General features: G+C 33.0%; 1 protein-coding gene across 2 annotated transcripts in view; it reads right to left on the reverse strand.

The window, feature by feature from the left end:
- Positions 1-18,223, reverse strand: part of Il6st (interleukin 6 cytokine family signal transducer) — a 49,058-nt gene that overhangs the window by 8,459 nt on the left and 22,376 nt on the right. For both annotated transcript variants that reach the window (XM_026385921.2, XM_026385922.2), the window contains 11 exons: positions 15,468-15,634; positions 14,746-14,900; positions 13,407-13,566; positions 10,503-10,585; positions 9,650-9,860; positions 8,912-9,094; positions 6,036-6,137; positions 5,730-5,876; positions 5,095-5,235; positions 2,501-2,597; positions 539-620 (listed from right to left, as the gene is read on the reverse strand). In XM_026385921.2, the coding sequence (XP_026241706.1) occupies positions 539-620; positions 2,501-2,597; positions 5,095-5,235; positions 5,730-5,876; positions 6,036-6,137; positions 8,912-9,094; positions 9,650-9,860; positions 10,503-10,585; positions 13,407-13,566; positions 14,746-14,900; positions 15,468-15,634 (1,528 nt within the window). The remainder of the gene's footprint in view (positions 1-538; positions 621-2,500; positions 2,598-5,094; positions 5,236-5,729; positions 5,877-6,035; positions 6,138-8,911; positions 9,095-9,649; positions 9,861-10,502; positions 10,586-13,406; positions 13,567-14,745; positions 14,901-15,467; positions 15,635-18,223) is intronic.

Here is an 18,223-nt window from a genome sequence, read left to right on the forward strand (position 1 = left end):
TAGAAATCATTTCATCAGTATTAAAACAGTAGATTGGTAAACCAGATTTAAATATCAAATCCAATCCTGAATGCTCACATAACAGTTTCTCTCACATTGGCAGTTTTAGCACTTCAAGTTTTCAGTTTGCAAGTTTAATCAAATATTTGTAATGTTTATTGAACAGAATTAGGAATATCAAATATGCTATGAAATGAACCCCAGAAAGCAGTTGTTATTTAAAATTTTGACTGTAACATTCATCTACATACTATATTATTTTCATTTACTTTTTTTTTTTTTTTTCCTATACTGGGGATTGAATTCAGGGGGCACTCTATCACATCACCAGCCGTTTTGTGTTTTATTTTGAGACAAGGTTAGACTCAAACTTGTGATCCTACTGCCTCAGTCTTCTGAGCAGCTAATTATAGGTGCATGCTACTGCACCTGACACATTTACTTTTTTGATTCAGCGTGATTATCTTTTGGTTAAACTCTATAAATGTATCCTAATATATCTCTGCATTATAAACAAATCAGATGCATTTTATCTTACCCTTGGAGGGGTATGAGGTGACCACTGGGCAATATGACTCTTTGAAGGATCTGGAACATTAGGCCAGATGTGTTTTTTAATTCTGAAGAGAGAGAGAAAAAAAAGGCATATGTAGAACCACATGTAATAAACAACTAATATTCTCTTTCTTTCTGAACTGGTCATCTAAAACTATTAAGAAGCAAATCAATTAACTAAAGAACAAAACATACCTACACTTTACCCCAATGCTAAACAAATTGTTTTTTTTTGTGACAAATAGAAATATACTGTTAAAATATATATGGATAAATACTGTTAAAATATATACGGATCTTAATGTATTCACAATGAAAAACAATAATAAGGCTAAACTCAATCAGTATTCAATTTAAAGTCTCTGATATCCTGCAATAAAATCACTTAAAAATTTAATTTAGCCAAAACAAAATTAAAAGCAAAAAATGTATAATTTCCAATTATCAGTATTCACTGATACAAAATATGATCGATTTTCTTTCTCTCTTTTTTTTTTTTTACAAAAAAGACAAGACAGTGTGGTACTGGCATGAGAATAGACACAGAGTGAAATGGAACAGAACTGAGGGCCCAGAAATAGATATAAACCTTTATGTCCAGACTAATGATTTCTAGAAAAGGTGCCAAGGCAATTCACTAGCAAAACAATAATCTTATAAAAATAAATGGTGTTAGGTATCTGGGATAAAAATATACCTTGACCCTGAACTCACACCGTGCACAAAAATTAACTAGGAATAAATTGTAGACATGGTAGTGAAAACTACTGAACTTCTAGAAGAAAACACAGGAGAGAACATTTTTGACACTGGGTCAGGCAGAGATTTTTTAAACATGACACAAAATGCAGGAAACAAAATGGATTTCACAGTTAAAAACTTCTGCTGTTTTAATGTCACAGTTAAGCGAACAAAATGGCAATGTACAGCCTGGGACAAAAATTTGCAAAACACATTTGGTAAAAACTTTGTAATGAGAGCATGAACTCTTGCAGCTCAATATTAACAAATCGTCTTAAGTTTTTAAACTTCAAACAGACATGTCACAAAAGAAGATATGTGACATATGAGAAGATTCATTAATAGTCAGCAAGGAAATGGATATTAAACCATAATGAGACAATACTATACAACCACTAAAATGAAAAACTGACAGAATCAAGTGTTGGTGATGGTACGGAACACTGCTGGTGGGAATGCCAGATGGTGTAGCCATTTTGAAAAAGTCTAGCAATTTCTTACAAAGTTAAACATAGGCTTACCATATAGCCCAGCACTCCCAATTATAGTTATTTATTAAAGATAAATGAAAATATATGCCCATACAAAGTTTTGCACATGAATGTTCACAACATTATTATACATGTTGGCCAAAGATTAGAAACAACCAAACTTCCATAACAAATGGATAAATTTTAACATATCCATACTGCAGAATACTATACAGCCATAGAAAGGAGAAAAGAAGTAAATGCAACAACATGAATCTCAAAAATGTTAAGTGAAAGACATCACACACAAAGGGCTACAAGCTGTTTGATTTCAAGTACATGAAATTCTAAATAAGGCAAACCTATAGTTACAGATTAGTAATTGCCTGAGGTCAAGGATTGAGGGAGGAAGATAAGAATAAACAATGAAGAAATTTAGGGTGATGGAAATGTTATACATCTGTGCACTTTTGCAAACTTTCATCAAACCGTAAACTAAAAATGGATGAATTTTAGGGGCTGGGGTTGTGGCTCAGTGGTAGAGCACTTGCCTAGCATGAGTGAGGCACTGGGTTTGATCCCCGGCATCACATAAAAATAAACAAATACAATAAAGGTGTTGTGTCCATCTACAACTAAAAAAAAATTTTTTTAAATGGATGAATTTTATTATATGTAAATTATAGATCAATAATGCTTGGGGGAAATACAAAACTATGAATATAGGTACTTACAAGTCTCTCTTATTAAAGCAGAACAATACTCCCAGAAGAGTTGTCAACAGGAATGCTAAGCAAACAGGCACGACTATGGCTTCTATTTCTCCTTGAGCTAAAAAAAAGGAAAGATTGTGATGAGAAATAATTGACACACATACAAAAGGGAAATAATACAACCTCCCAACCAATGCCTGTTGAATAGATAAAGTACTTTCTTGACTTTTCAGTCTTTTTGAACTTTAAAAGTGTTCCTTCCCTCCTTGTTAAATCATATCCTAACAATTTCTCCTTACATAGTACCATGACCAGGTAGTAAGCATAAAATACATGTTGGTTGGGGGAATAAAATGACTCAAAAGACAATATATCTGGTCTGTTAAAGCTTTCAAACCTAACCATTCATTATAATTATGATCTGCACTCAGAATCTTAGCAAAAGCTTAATATTTTAATGTTCATCACCATAAAATGGAAAAATTATATCTGAATATGAACACTGGGTAGAACTGCAAAAGCTATGAAACAATTCAACAACAAATTTAACTTTTTTATAAGGAATAAAAATACAATTGAGGGCTGCGGTATGGCTCAGTGGTAAAATACTTGCCTGGCTAGAATGAGGATTCAATCCTCAGCATCACATATAAATTACATAAAGGTATTGTGTCCATCTACAACTAAAAAAATTAATAAAAAATAGAATTGAGGTAAAAATTGTAAGTTATTTTCAAAAAGATAATATACTGGATATAGAGTTGAGAATTTTAGAAAAGATGCTCATGAGGCACACAGACTGGCACAGAAAAAATGGCTTTTATGTTTTCATGCCTTGGACATTTGTTTGTGCCACTCTATGACATCTTCTTTTTCCCAATTGTCCACATCCTAAACTTAAGGCTCCAGCATTGCCTTTTCCATGAACTCTTCTCTAAAGATGAAAATCCCCGTACAATCGTTAAACTCCTACTCACATAACCCAGTATATATTTTTTTTAACTTTTGCCATGTTTCTTCAACTAAATTATATGTTAGATTATTTATAAATGAGGGATTAAGAATAATTTTTCTTCCTCTTTGTATTTTACTGTATATATTCCCTATAATGAACATTACTTTTGTAATTAGGGAAAATATTTTTCAAGTCTTATTATTTTTTTCAATGCTTTATTTCAAGTATCATTCACTATATATCTATTAACATGTCACAATACAGGACAAACCTTATCCTCAAAACTATATTCATTATTAGCCCTAATAGAAATGCTCAGGACCTTTTATTATGTATTTTATGTAGTCACTCATCATTTATTTTCTCATTCAGCAATCAATGAACTAATGAGGAACATGTAGATTGCTATTTATCATTCCCCTTATTGAAGCATTTGAGGGGTGAGAGCCACAAATACAATTCAAGAAAATAAGGTAATTTCTATAATAATTCAAATAGTTGGAACAAGAAAGAATGCATTTAAGTGTTCTTTTGGAAGGCTACAGGAACAATAAAAACAAGAAAAGAGGAGGATCCACACTAGGACAATGCAGGAAAAGGTGAAAAGTTGGACAGAATAACGAGGAGATTGCAGTTGGAGCAAGCTGCTGCTTCTGAAAGCACATGGGCCAGCAATAATTAGGTATAACTGGCAGAACTTGACACTTGGTGTCAAGGAGGGAAAAAAGAAATTTTTTGTAATCACATCTAAATTTCTGTTTTGGCAGAGCTGGATGATTGTGGCCTGGAACAAAGAAAGAGAAATGTATTCAAGAAGGAAAGAGGATGGTTTACTCATGACAGGGAGTATGAATAGGCAGATAAAGAAATTGGCAAAGAACAGAGTTTTGGGGAATAAATGATGTAAAGGCTGAACAGAAAAAGAACAAGAGGGACGGTGCCAGAGAGGAGGGAGATTCAGGAGAGTGCTAGTAGAAAAACAAAGAAAGATATGATTGGATGAACCAGGGGAGGAGGGAATTTCAAGAATGGAAAGGCCAAATAGATCCTATAATAAATAAAATGGAAAAAAGGTAAAGTTTAAAAAGTATGCACTGGATATGATGTCTAAGGTCTTCGATGAGAACACCAGAGAGGTTTCAGAACAGTGGTGGAGTGGGAAGCCTGCTTCTAGTGACTGAGCTGGAGGTACTAGTGGAGATTCCAAGGTGCACTAGTTTTTCAAGCAACCTGATTATAAATGGAAGGAACAAGAGAAGAGAAGAGGAAAAACTATAACAACTAATCCAGTGGAAAAAGATGAATCCACTGAGGGGGATATGCAAGTTCTTGTGGGATTCAGAGTATAGGTGAATTTAGTCAGAAACAGTGTAACACCAAAAAGGTCAGGAATAACATTCCCTATAGTTAAAAGAAACATCTAAACCATATAAATATAAAAATCATAATTTATGAACACTTCATTTTATGAATCCAATGGTACATTATTTTGTTTTGTTTTGTGCTAGGGATCAAACCCAGGGCTCTGTGCACTACAGAGCTATACCCCTATCGGCTAAAGGTGTACTTTTAAACAAAATTTTAGCACAGTAATCCCATTTCTAGTCTGTTTAATTTTAAAACAAGATAAAATAAGAAAAAACAATTCATCATTTCTTACCAAACTTCGGTGTAGTAAAAGTGAATTCTGGACCGTCCTTTCCACCTTCATCTGTGTATGCTGTCATCCGTACCATGTACAATGTGTCACTGGTCAAGGAGGACAGTGTATATTCTGTGTGGGAAGAATCCACATTCACAGCTGGAAGAAATAAAAAACAGCTTTATCCAATAATTCAACATTTTGGGGGCTGTGGTTGTGGCTCAGTGGTACAGCGCTTGCCTAGCATGTGCGAGGTCCTGGGTTTGATCCTCAGCACCACATAAAAATAAATAAATAAAATAAAGGTGTTGTGTCCAACTACAACTTAAAATATTTTTAAAAAATAATTCAATGGTTTTGCTTTGTTCTATATTTGTTAGGTAAAAATGTTTAAAAGTAATAAAAACATTTTCTCAGAAAACAACCTTTATAACTCTGACATAATATTCTTCCTTAAGCACGATGTAATAATTTTTAAATAAAGCCATGAACAAGCATGACATATTCTCAAGTGTCTTCAAAAAATAATATATGTAAACAACAATAAAATATATGAAATAAAAAGATGGATAATGCAGCAAGATGAGAAATTAGTATTTAATAGCTTAAGAAAAAAATATAATTCTTAGTAACTGATACAGTTTTATTATTACCAGTTTCATTTCCAATGATGGTTCTATAAAATATAGTGTAATTTCTGATAAATCCATTCTGAACATCAACAGGAAGTTGGTCCCACTCTAAGACAGCTTCATTCTTCCCCACTTTTTTTGTCCGAACAGTAGGTCCTTTGGAAGGTGCTATAACAGAATAAATGTATTTGCTAACTACAAAGCAACAGAATTTAGAAACTAACTAAAATTATTTGAATATCATGAGAAGTATCCTTACTTAAAAATGATAAAAGGTCTTTGTTAAAACTAAACAACATTCTTCAACGAAAGTGAGTGTGGACTTACGAGCTTGTTTAAGGTATGCCTTTGTAGATTCAGGGCTTCCCGGTCCATTGGCATAAACTGGAGTAATAGTTATCAAATAACATTTGCTCTCCATTAGTTTCCCTAAAGTAAGAATAGCAGATTAAGCATTTTTTTTGATAATGAAAAATACAAATTAATTCTATTATCTATTTTCACATTATAATTTCTTTATCATTACATTTTCCTTTAAAATGGCAGTTTTCTAAGTAAGCATTATCTTTTATTTATGGGACTCAAGCTTAAGGGTAAAACTGTTCATAAAAAGTCAATATTACTTTTATTGCCAATACAGTATATAAAACTACTTATATTGTTAATAAAAACAATTATTATATTTACATTCAGGACTTATAAAACACTGACCTCAAATTCTTCTAAAGCTTACTTAGTTTGACAACTCATATCTTACCTAATTTTGAGAACTGCCTAATGAGCAAGATGCCACTAATAGACCTAAGGGAAAGCATTAAGAGTTATGGCTTCTCAGGTAAGTTGAAAAAAAAAAATTAAAAAAAAAAAAGTGATAATTTCCCCTGTAATTTAAAAGAAAAAGTTATCTTAAATGCAGATTTCTTTTATTAATAATCTCTTCAAATTATCAAAGTAATCTATTCTTTTAGTATGTAGAATGAAATTTTCCCTTTTTATACAGTGTATTATCTATCCACATCAGAAAATAGTGTTTATCCAAAAAAACAAATAGCTCTATCAATAAATGGGCCAAAGACCTAAATAAACACTTCTCAGAAGATATATAATCAATTAACAAATATATGAAAAAGTGTTCATCATAGGAATTAGAGAAATGCAAATCAAATCTACTCTAAGATTTCATCTTATTCCAGTCAGAATGGCAGCAATTATGAATATAAACAATAGTAAGTGTTGGTAAGGATGTAGGGAAAAAGGTGCACTCATACATTGCTGGTGGGACTGCAAATTGGTGTAGCCAATATGGAAAGCAGTATGGAGATTCCTTGCAAAACTGGGAATGGAACCAACATTTGACGCAGCTATCCCTCTCCTAGGTCTATACCCAAAGGACTTAAAAAACAGCATACTACAGGGACACAGCCACATCAATGACTATAGCAGCACAATTCACAATAGCTAAATTGTGGAACCAACCTAGATGCTCTTCAATAGATGAATGGATAAAGAAACTGTGGTTATAAGAAAAATGTGGCATATATGCACAATGGAATATTACTCAGCAATAAAAGAAAATAAAATCATGGCATTTGCAGGTAAATGGATGGAATTGGAGAAGATAATGCTAAGTGAAGTTAGTTAGCCAATCCCAAAAAAACAAATGCCGGTTCTTTTCTCTGATATAAGGAGGCTGATTCATAGTGAGGTAGGGAGGGGGAGCATGGGAGGAATAGACGAACTCTAGATAGGCCAGAAGGGTGAGAGGGGAAGGGGAGGGACAGGGGGTTAGAAATGATGGTGGAATGTGATGGACATCATTATCCAAAATACATGTATGAAGACACAAATTGGTGTGAATATACTTTGTATACAACCAGAGATATGAAAAAGTGTTCTCTGTTTGTGTAATATGAATTGTAATACATTCCACTGTCATATATAAAAAATTAATAAAAATTTTAAAAAGATATGCAAACATACACACACACAAAAGAAAATGGTGTTTGATATTGAAGCTTTTATCTTCAACAAGAACTTGTATTTCCTTAACTATTATTCATAAAGTTATATGCACATTTGCCTTCTTACACAGAGTAATTTTACCTTTTCTTGAAGAGACCACATTATCAAGAAATACGCTATTTTTAAAGTCTACTGTGATAGTGATGCTTTCAGGCCTGTGGAGCCTTGAAACCCTGATGTCTCCAGAACCTACACTAGGCTTTTTAAGCTTCTTAGGTCTAGTTATTTCCAATCTGTCTTCTCCTTGGTTCCACCATTGCTTTTATTCAATAAGGTTGATAAACTAGACAATCAGGCATATTTAAACTGTACATTAAATAATAGGTTAGTAAAATCCAAACAACCTACCTAATGAATAAAGCTCAAAAAAATTTATGGCAGGTTCTCTCTCTGCTTAGGGCTTTTCTCTGATATTATCTACAGGTTAAGTGTAATGATTATTCCCTTCTTTATTAAAAAAGCACATACTCACTGAATGTTTTTATTTTCTCTTCATAGCCATTATATATTACAGCCACATAAGTAGTTACTCACCACACAGAATAATTCTGTTTGGAATGCTACAAAACTATTATGTTTTGGAGTTGGGGATGTGGCTCAGTGGTAGAGGGCTTGCCCAGCATACGCCAGGCCCTGGGTCCAATCCCCAGCACCGCAAACAACAAAAACAACAACTCAATAACCCCAAACAAAACACATTGTTTTCTGTTCTGTGTTAGCAGTTAAAATTAAAAGGTACAAGGAAACCTGCATTCTGGTTGGACTACCCTAATCTATGGCTCTAAGAAGTTCAGCAAGTCATCCAAAGGCTATAAGGAACTATTTTCTCATTGGAAGAATGAAGAGTTAAGTCAGATGCAGAGAATACACAACCAATCAGTACTCAAGACTAGATTATTTTATACTTTTTTACAGTTTTGTGAGTGTTCTTGTGGTGATAAGAATGATATTTGGGTATAAAAAGCCAAAAAGACAGTATTACCCCTATTCTGTCCATAGTTCAGAGAGGTTAAATGTTATTCGTTGATAGTCACACATCTAGTAATTAGTAGGGTTATGCTAAATTGGTTCTTTTCAATGGACTACAATGCGTATAAGCCAGAAAAGAATATGCAAATGAAAAAGCTGTCTAAATGCATTAGAAAAAGGATATCAACTTAGATGTTTCTAGCCAGGTATACCTCTTAAATAGGTGCGATGCACAGTACCATCTTCTTGCTGCCAGTCTGGGATACAGGGTGATTTATCCGACAGTACACACCATTCAAGTATATATTTCTTTACAGATTTACTTGGAGCAGTCCATTCTACCCAAAGCATGTTATCTTTGGGGAACGCTTTCAGATTTGTTACAGGGTGAGTAGCTTTAAAACAAAGTTTGATGTCAATACAATGAATGAACATTCGTGATTTCAAACTTCAATCTCTTATAGTCATTTCTAAATGCAATTTATCATGTTTTGTAGGACATAACATTTATTTCCATGAATAAAAAGCCCTTTCTTTTAACTTACATGTCAACTGATCTTTAAAAATTCTTGTTTTCCTTAAATTCTTTAAATATTTTGTGTATGCAAGTTTGTAACAGCAACTTTCAACTTTTTTCTTCTCTGAAAACCACCAATAAACAATATATGCATAGAAACTTCTCAAAACCTTAAATATTTTTAAAATTAGGTTAATCAATCAGAAAATGCTTAAATGAGCTGAACAGCATGCTAAAAAGTCTAAATGAGTTACATGGGGATGGGAAGTCATTCCATGCATTCTAAAGAAATCTGCTTTCTGACTGATTTCTGAAAATACCATCATCTCTGATACTCAGGTAATCTTAATTCATTTGTGTTTTTACAGGATCCTTATCTATACCTAACCACTCTTTTCATCCATGATCCAGACTCCATTTTACAGACACAAACCTTGAAAGTCAGAGGCAGGGATAGTTAAAATGGAAGCATCTGATTTGCCAACTAGATTTCTGGCTGCCAGAGTTGCACTATAGCGATCATTTGTGAGGTTTACTGTCAATTTTGTGTCATTAACTGTGTAATTTTGTAAAAGTGATTTCCATCTTGTAAGAGTCACTTCATAATCCAAGATTTTCCCATTGGCTTCAAAAGGAGGCAATGTCTGTAATAAAATATTATTTTTAAAAGTTTCATAAATATTGAATAATTACTTTTTTATATTCACAAATTCTACCATTATATCAAACCTCTAAACATTTAATTGGAAGAAACTGGTAAATTTATTTTGCAGTCAGTACTAAAGTAATACCACTATCCACTGGATGAAGAGTAAAAGAATGAAGCTCAACTGAACAAGGGGACGTACCATTTTTCAGTTAGCTTCCAGTTCTGCACAGAATTCTGCATTATGCTATGTTGGTCTATATTATTTATACTTGGGTATTTTCTCCCTACTCTTTTTAGTATGATGTACTCATGTACACATATCAACTTATTATAATACATTTTGATTACTGCAAACCTTTATTGCTTTCTATGAGGCACCCTGGTAAATTCAATAAAGTATACAAAAGGGTACCTCTTGTAGGTTTTACACTTTCATAGAACTGTGCTGAAATAACAAATGAGATATTATTTGCAGTTTATGAACTTAATCCCTACATAAAGCTTTGTTAAAAATATCAAATGCTTTGCTGATCTTAAGATGAATAAAAATTAAGTATTAAAAAACTTATACCAATAATAACATTAAAATATACCTATAAGAGAGATAAAAAATAGAATTTTTTTTTTTTTTTTTTACCTTCCATATAAGTTGTACAGATCTATAGCCAAGAGAATGGGATGGATTTATCCTATACCAGAAACTTGGTGCTTTGGATGGTCCTAAAGAAAACACAAAAATTTAAAATATTTTTATCTGAATATAATAAAATCCTGTAAATTATTCTCTTACTTTGTTCTTAATATTCTTTCCCTTTCATCTCATGATGTGTCTAGCTCTTCACAGCATTTTCCCATCCCATCAAGATATATCTGGGTTTTCCTTTAGACATGGTAATAGCTTGATGATTTAGATAATAATTTTATTTAATTTATTTTTTTGAAATAGGGTCTTGCTATGTTGCCCAGGCTGGCCTTGGACTCCTGGGCTCAAGTAAACTTCTTGCCTCTGCCTCCTAAGTAGCTGGGACTACAGGACAGGCCTATACCACCGAGCCTAGCTACAGATTAAAGAAACTTTTTCTAACCTCAAAATTATAAAGATAAAAATGTGTTCTAAGCAATAACCAAAAGATGTCATTATTTATTTCTTACAATTTCATGTTCTTTATTCTGCTCAGATGCTGCTCTATACATGTATAACATGTACAATCATGTTAATCTCTGTGCTGACAGCCTTTCCCCCAGCCTTCCTGATCTGCCTAACCTCTCTTCTCTGCTTTGTCATTTATAATTGCCTCTTCATGATCAACACATTATTGCTTAACTTATTCTAAATCTTTTCTTGTTCTGTTGAATACCATATCTTACAATTATAATACTTTTAAAAAATTAGTCAATACTAATGACTTTTAAAAAAGAAAATACAGGCCTGGAGTTGCTCACTGGGCAAGACACTGGGATCGATTCTTAGCACTGCCCCCCCCCCCCCCAATTAAAAAAAACAGTGTGTGTATACATGATAAAAATCAACTGATACTATTTATTGTTAATTATCAAATTGAAAAATCATACAGAAATATACAAATATATGCCTAAAATATGTCTAAAACCTCTAAGTATATAAACATAATATAAAAAGAAACTAAATGTAGGAAATGTCACAAAAGTTTATTGCTTTATGTTGGGATATCAAAGAGATAGAAGAATATAAGTATCAAATACTACCAGGCATGTGGTGCATGCCTGTAATACTGGTCAATTGGGAGGTTGAGGCAGAAGGATTGGAAGTTTAAGGCAACCCTGGGCAACTTAACCAAAATCGTGTCTGGAAATTAAAAATGTAAAGGGCTGGGGATGTAGCTCAGAGGTAGAATGCTCCTGGATTCAATCCTTAGTACCTCCAAAAAAAAAAAAAAAAAAAAAAGTGTAAAGTACCAATATAGTAGCCATCTCTTATCTGCAGAGAATGCATTCTAAGAACCTCAGTAGATGCCTGGAACTCTGGACAGTACTGAATTCCATATATGCTGTTTTCTATACATACAAACATGCGTAATAATGATAGATTTTAATTTGGAAATTGGGCACAGTAAGAGATCAACAACAATAAATAACAATATGTAGTAATAATAGTTATTTTAAACTTATTAAGTGTTTCTCTGGAATTTTCCATCTTGTATCTTTGGACTATGGAAAACTGAAACCATGGAATGTGAAACTACAGATAAGGATGGATCACTGTAATTAGGTTTAAAAACATTCCTGTATCTGATATTTCAAAAATCTGGTAAGTATAATTATAAGCCCAGTATTCAACAGAGTAAAGTCACAATCAGAGTAAAACCTGAGCAGTGATATCCTGGCCATGAAGATATACGGATACATGACAAAATAGAGAATAGAACAAACAGGTCAGGAAAGCTGGGGAAAAGGCTCAGCCTAAGAGGTTCACATAGACATATACACAAGTCTGCTGCAGCACCCAAACAAAATAAAGAACATGAAATTATAAAGAAAAATTTATGGGCCAGAAATATTTTCTAACGTCAAGAGAAACTAGAGGCTTCATTCTTTAAGCTTAGGAAAAACTTTGTCCAAAGGTTCATAATGTTCTTGGCTCCAAAGATCTCTTATCTAAGATTATACACCCTCACCCCAGGGAGATGCATATGCTAACCACACAATAATTTTGCCTGCACTTTGAAGTGCTTCATGAACTTCCCCAAAGGATCCATGTAACTCTATAAAGGTCCGAAGAATCTAATTCCTGGTCAAGTCAAAGGAATCTGAGGACTCTCAAATCAGCAAATAGCAAGACTGCTAACCTGGCATTTCTGAGAGCAGAGAGAATAAATTCTGAAGGGAGAAGGTTACTTTTGACATTCTCAATTCACACAATGACCTAAACCTTTAACACAGTTGGAAGCGAAGGGATACAGATAAGCCATAGCTGCTGTTGCTGACAACTGAAGAGTGAAAACTGCAATAGGAAAAGATTCAAAATGAAAAATCTATACGCCTATAAGCAATCTATTATTGCTTGATGGCCACACAAAAGACTCAGTAATGTTAACGCTTTGTGCAGGAAGTCTTACTCTAGACTTTACATCCTACTGTATTCTACACTATACATCTTCTATTATCCATGAGGGGGAAAAAATGAAAATCAACCAATTCAGATCCCAGATCACTTGATTTCCAGGGACTTATCAAGTGCTGGTAGAAATAAATGAATGAAAGATATAAATATCTTTTCTCTAGTTAGGGGTATTGCTGGATCACTCTGAATAAAATGTTCTGTACTTATCAACAGTTAAGTAAAGGTTTTTTGATGGCATTTAAGGTACCTTCCCATGACAGTTGAAGTATAAAATAAACTATCAATAATGCATATTAAATCATCTATCTCAATATCCTTAAAAAAGTATGACACTTTATTTTGAATGATCATAAAATAAGAAGCAATGAGATCTGTTATTAAAACCAGACATGATTCACAGACAGAATTCTACTAGCTTTATATCCTCATTTATTTACTTACTATCTTCATATGTGATCCCACTTGCATCTTCACTCCAATCACTCCAAAATCCCTTACCATCTTCCTTCATACAGCGAACCCTAAACACATATTCTGTAAAAGGCTTAAGGTCCTGGACAGTGAATGAAGACCGGGTAGATGCTGTATCTTCAGGAGGAATCTGAAAATAAAGCAAATTCAGCAACAACAGGAACAAATCGCCAACAAATTAGGACTAAATTGTATACAATTTCAGAAAACAGTAAGACTAACAAATTAAACTCAACCTCTGAGGAGAAATAAATGCAAGTCAAAATCAGTAAATGTTATTGGGTTTAATTTCTTTCCTTCTCCCTCCTTCCTCTTTTTCCCTCCTACTCAGGATCTCAGTATGAAATAGATGGTACACCCCAGTTAGAATGAATTCAAGGAGGGTTATGTAAAAGAACTATGGTCAAAAGTATAGGGATTTCTTAGTGTAGTTAACACTCTGGAGCTTATAGCTATTACCACCTCTAAAGGCCACAGGGAAAAGGCAAGGCACCAAAGCCTGAAAGAAGAGGATCAGATAGAGAGAGCTGCCTTGATGGGCACAACCTTAGGTGGAGAAAGCAGGGGAAATAAACATGATGATCTAATTTTTCTTTTATCCCTTCTCTCTTTTGCCAAGACCCTTCACCACCACCCCCAGCACCCACCATAGAAGTTGGCAAACTTTCTATAAAGGGATAAATAGTAAATTATTTGACCTTATTTATTTTTATGTGGTGCTAAGGATCAAACCATCAAACCCAGTGCCTCAAGTGTGTCAGTCGAATGTTCTACCACTGAGCCACAACCCCAGCCTGTAAGTTATTTCAGCCTTAAGCGCCAGAGAGTCTCTGTTGCAAGGGCTTGACTCTTTCCATTTTTTGCATAAAAAGACAGTATGTTAACGAATGAGTGTGGCTGTGTTCCAATAATACTTTATTTGTAAAATCAGATGGCAGGCTGAACTTTGTTTGCAAACTGTAATATGCCAACACCTGCTCTACCTTCATCCTTGTAATCCATTTATTTTTGTTCCTCTACTTAATTTGCTTCTTATTACTTATGTTCCTTTTACCTACCATCAAAAATGCTCTTTCCTGTCACCCTTCATCACTTCCATATTTCATTTAAAGGTTACTGTACACAGCATAGCTGTATTTTTCTATCTGGATGTCTTCCTGTTTGCTCTTGTTAGAAATAAAGACCTACAACAGTTGTTAAGCAAAATATTTCACATAACCAGAAAATCAGACATTCAGAAAATGATTGAGACTTTTATGTTAGAGGGTTCAAAAAAGACTATTTGAATAAACAGTAACTTTCAATTTACCTGGTTCCAAGTTGAGGCATCTTTGGTCCTATACTGAATGTTATATTTCAGTCTTATCACACTCTTAATACTTGGATTGATCCAGGATAATTTTAAGATACTGGACAGTTCCTCTGAGTTGCTCACTGATAAATTACGTGGTGGATTAGGCTTCACTAAAGAATAAAATAGAATCTGATATTGATCACATTTTATTTTTACAACTTCAAAAAGAAAATCAAATACACTCTTTTTATATTTTTCTTTATTTTACATGATTCACTTATTTTTAGCACATGAACTAATTTCTCTGAAAATGGTATGATGATACATTATAAAATGGAAAGAAAAGATTTCTAAAGAAACTAGTTTTCCTTGTCAGTTTAGTATATTATGTTTTTCAGGTTCAGATATCAAAAGCAAGTAAATGTTTATGATAAATCAAAAGTTTGAAAAGAATAACAAGGGAACATGTATACTGTGATTGCAATGGTATAAAACGTTAAGAGAATGGGACAAATACAAAAAGATAACATTTGAAGTGAAAATAGTTGTTAGTATGGTTAGATTATGGTTACTTTTCTTTTCCATGATTATATTTAATATTGACAATATAATGACTTTGTAAAAATCACTACATTAATTAAATAAATGCTTGTTTCTACATTAATTAAAATCTGAAAAAAATAACTGATAAATCATTATTTAATCTACAAAATTCTCAAATTCAGTTTTATAACTACCTTTATCTATAGGATCAAAATTGATATGGTCTGATGTAACGTTCCCCAGGGCATTCTCTGCTTCTACCCAGACTTCAATGTTGACAAAATACACAGGAGAATAGTCAACAAGGCATGAGTTGGGGGTATCAGGTTTCGTTTTACAATCATCAAACTTCTCTGTTGCCCTAAATTAAAAAAAAAAGAAAGAAAGAATTAGTCATTAAAACTAGGTTTGAAAAAAGTAGTGAAAAAAGTTACTTGAAAAGAAATTGATGAGACAGATTGTGCAGCAGCAAAGTTTACACTTGTTTTAGTTTATAACTAAAATCAAGTAACTTTTCTTAAAAATAAGCCTGCTTTTCTATAAAACTCTATATCTTAAGACAAAATTATTTTCAAAGTTTTAATCAAATAATATTGTATTTTAGAATTTTATGCTCTATTTCTTATTGATCCTTCTCCAAAAATTATCAGTTTCCTTGTGATCCTAGTACAGTAAGTAGTCCTGCTCCATCCACAAGGGATACAGTTCAAGACTCCTCAGTGTGTGCCTGAAACTTCAGACAGTACTAACTCCTATCTACAGTATGTTTTTACCCATTATATATACATACATATATATATACACACACACAAGTTTAATTTATAAATTAGGCATAGAAGAAATTAATAATAGTACAGAAAAATTAGAACAATATAATATAGTTATGTGAATATGACTCTCAAAATATCTTATGGTACTAATCTTTCTTGTGATGATGTGAGATGATATAATGCCCACCTGATAAAGATAAAATAAGGTGAATGATATAGGCATTGTGAGGCAATCTTAGAATATTACTGTCCTTCTGACAATAAGCCAGAAGAAGAATCATCTTTTTCAGAAGATCATAGATAATAAAACCATGATGATGTCTGGAGCAAATGATGTCAATAGTTGGGGATCCTTGATAGTTGGAAGTATCCCCAACCCTGAAACCTTTTGGAAGAACATTATAATTGGAAATTGTTGTCTCTTTTTAACTCATCAAAGTGTTGTTAGAGAATGTAATCCTTTGGTGATCATAAAAGTGCTTTTAATTCCATCTGGGGATTATATTACATAATTTTGTTCTTTAATGTCTGTGCAATTCAAAATAGTTTAGCAAATTTCAGAAATGTTTACATTGCTGGTTCTGTTTCAGTTTCTTCTTCATCTTTTTCCTTTGTAGAGGAATGAACAAGTTCTTCTAATTCCTCATTTGTTAATATATCTCAATGGCCTTCAATATTGTTTCTTACTTCTCTAGCAAGCACACTGGCAAATCCTTCTCCACCAACTTGTACTGCTATATTAAAGATTTTCCAAACTTCCATGAGAATCCTTTAAAATCATTTACAACCTCACTTGATACATTTTTTTAGTGGGTATTTACAGTTTCTGATTTTCTTTTTTTTCCATACTGAGGTTTGAACTCAGGGCCTTGCACATGTCAGCCAAGTGCTCTACCAGTAAGCTATATTCCCAGCCGTTTTTCTTTTTTTTTAAATTCTGAGATAGGGACTCACTAAGTCTCTCAGGCTTGAACTTAGTGATGTAATGGGATGTAATAAGGTTCAATATCAGATGCATTGTACTCAGTCATAAAAATTTTTCACAAGAGTGTATACTGTATTGTTACATATTATGTGACATTCGGTAACAGGCAAAAATAATCTCTATGGTGAAGAAATTCAGACAAGGAGTGGCCTCATGGGGTGGAGTGGTGACTGGGATTGACTGAGAAGGAGCATGAGAGAACTTTTTGGGAGTGTAACAAAACTCACTAAAGGATGTACTTCAGATCGGTGTTTTTCACTACATGTAAATTTTACCTAAAAAACAAAATCAAACCTGTAAGCAAATACTGAATTCAATCATGCAAACACTGAAAAGTTTAAGGATTAAAAAACACCCATGCCTGTGCTTTAAAATGTGTTAACAAAAAGAGATGGATTAATAGATGGAGAGAAGGAGGCATAGATAAATAGATAAGGCAAATACAGAAAAATGTTAATTATAGAATCTAGATGATTTTTCAAACTTTTTTATGGTTAAACAAATAATTTAATCATGTATATACTAAAATGTTTAATAATAAAAACTACTAATGCCTATACTTTGAAATGTATTAACAAAAAATATGAATTGACAGATCTATATATCTATCAATCAAATAGAAGGATGTATATAGATAAATAGATGTGTAATAAAGCAGATACAAAAAATGTTAATTGATAATGGGTATGTATGAGTGTTCACTATAAAATTCTTTCAACTTTTTTATGTTTGAAACAAACCAACAAGGAGTTTTTGTTTCATTTAAAAAATTTCTTTTGGTGCTAGGGATTGAACCCAGGGTTTTACACACTGAGCTATAAACCCTCAGTCCTTTTTAAATTTTGAGACAGGGTATCACTAGGTTGCCCAGGCTGGCCTCAAACTTAAGGATCCTTCTGTTTTAGCCTCCTGAATAGCTGGAATTACAGGCACAAGCAACCACACCCTAATGGTAAACTTTAAAAAGAATGAATAAGGCTGATAACACCTGAAATCAATGCTCAATTTTAATATCAGATAAAAAATTTCAATAAAACACTATGAAGTGGTTCTTCCATCATGAAAGTATATCACTCCTATGAAATAGTTTCTGGGGAAAAAATAATCAAACCCAAATTTGATTAAATCTGTAGCTCTTGGCACTTTTTAGTGAGGAGAGAATATGTTCAATGAGGTATAGTAGTTTTCTTAATAA

This window comes from Urocitellus parryii, chromosome 1 (genome assembly GCF_045843805.1).
Source record: "Urocitellus parryii isolate mUroPar1 chromosome 1, mUroPar1.hap1, whole genome shotgun sequence".
NCBI lineage: Eukaryota > Metazoa > Chordata > Mammalia > Rodentia > Sciuridae > Urocitellus > Urocitellus parryii.